The following is an 824-nucleotide window of genomic DNA, read 5'->3' on the forward strand; positions in this document are numbered from 1 at the left end:
ATAGAGCAACCTTAGTCAAACTATTGGCTGCGGGCCGGATCCGGGCCCGTATAAATGAATAAAACTATTTAAAAAAAAGACGTTCCCTTCTATGTAATGATGTTTACTTTGAATTTATTTTAGTTCACACAAACACTCCATCCATGCTTTTGTTCCGGCCCTCCGGTCCAGTTTAAGAACCCATTGTGGGCCTCAAGTCAAAAAGTTTGCCCACCCCTGGGTTAGGGGGTGATCAGGCAGGCAGGCAGAGGAATGAACTTTCTCCAGGAGAAGGCATGGCCACAGATGCTGGAGATATCTTTTTCCTACAGGAAAGCCGCTTCCCGCCTCAGTGTTACTGGTAATGAGCTGAGTGGGGTTAATTTAAATTGAGACCGAGATCAAAGCGCCGCCCCGTGCGCCCTGAGCGCCCAGATCCCTGAACAGGGGCGGGAATGGTGGTGACGTGATGACTGACTCTGCGAGGGCGGTGTCTTGTAACGACCCTGGGAGGATGTGTCTGCCGGGCGCAAAGGGACGCTACTCCCTGCCCCTCCCCCACACGGCACGAACCATTTGTGTGTGTGTGTGTGTGTGTGTGTGTGTGTGTAAATTTCTTAAAAGTTCCCCAGGTGTTTGCATGTGCCGAGCTCCGTGCTCAGCGCTGCTCAGTCAACCTCACAGTGGCCCTGGGCAGTAGGTATCACTAGCCCCCAATTGACAGATGGGAAAACTTGCCCAAAGGAAGCGGCAAAGCTGGGGTTTGAGCCGGGGCTTTGTGGCGCCAGAGCTTGGCTACCCTCCCTTGCCGGCTGCCGAGGGGCTCTCCTGGGCTCGGCCATGCG

The 824-nt window shown here is 54.0% G+C and overlaps 1 protein-coding gene across 1 annotated transcript in view; it reads left to right on the forward strand.

The window, feature by feature from the left end:
- Nucleotides 1-252: 252 nt before the first annotated feature.
- The window catches only part of B9D1 (B9 protein domain 1), a 9,289-nt gene continuing 8,717 nt past the window's right edge, over nt 253-824 (forward strand). The window contains exon 1 of the mRNA XM_015558353.1: nt 253-340. Within this exon, the coding sequence (XP_015413839.1) occupies nt 253-340 (88 nt within the window). The remainder of the gene's footprint in view (nt 341-824) is intronic.

Source organism: Myotis davidii, unplaced genomic scaffold, assembly GCF_000327345.1.
Source record: "Myotis davidii unplaced genomic scaffold, ASM32734v1 scaffold129, whole genome shotgun sequence".
Classification (NCBI taxonomy): Eukaryota; Metazoa; Chordata; class Mammalia; order Chiroptera; family Vespertilionidae; genus Myotis; species Myotis davidii.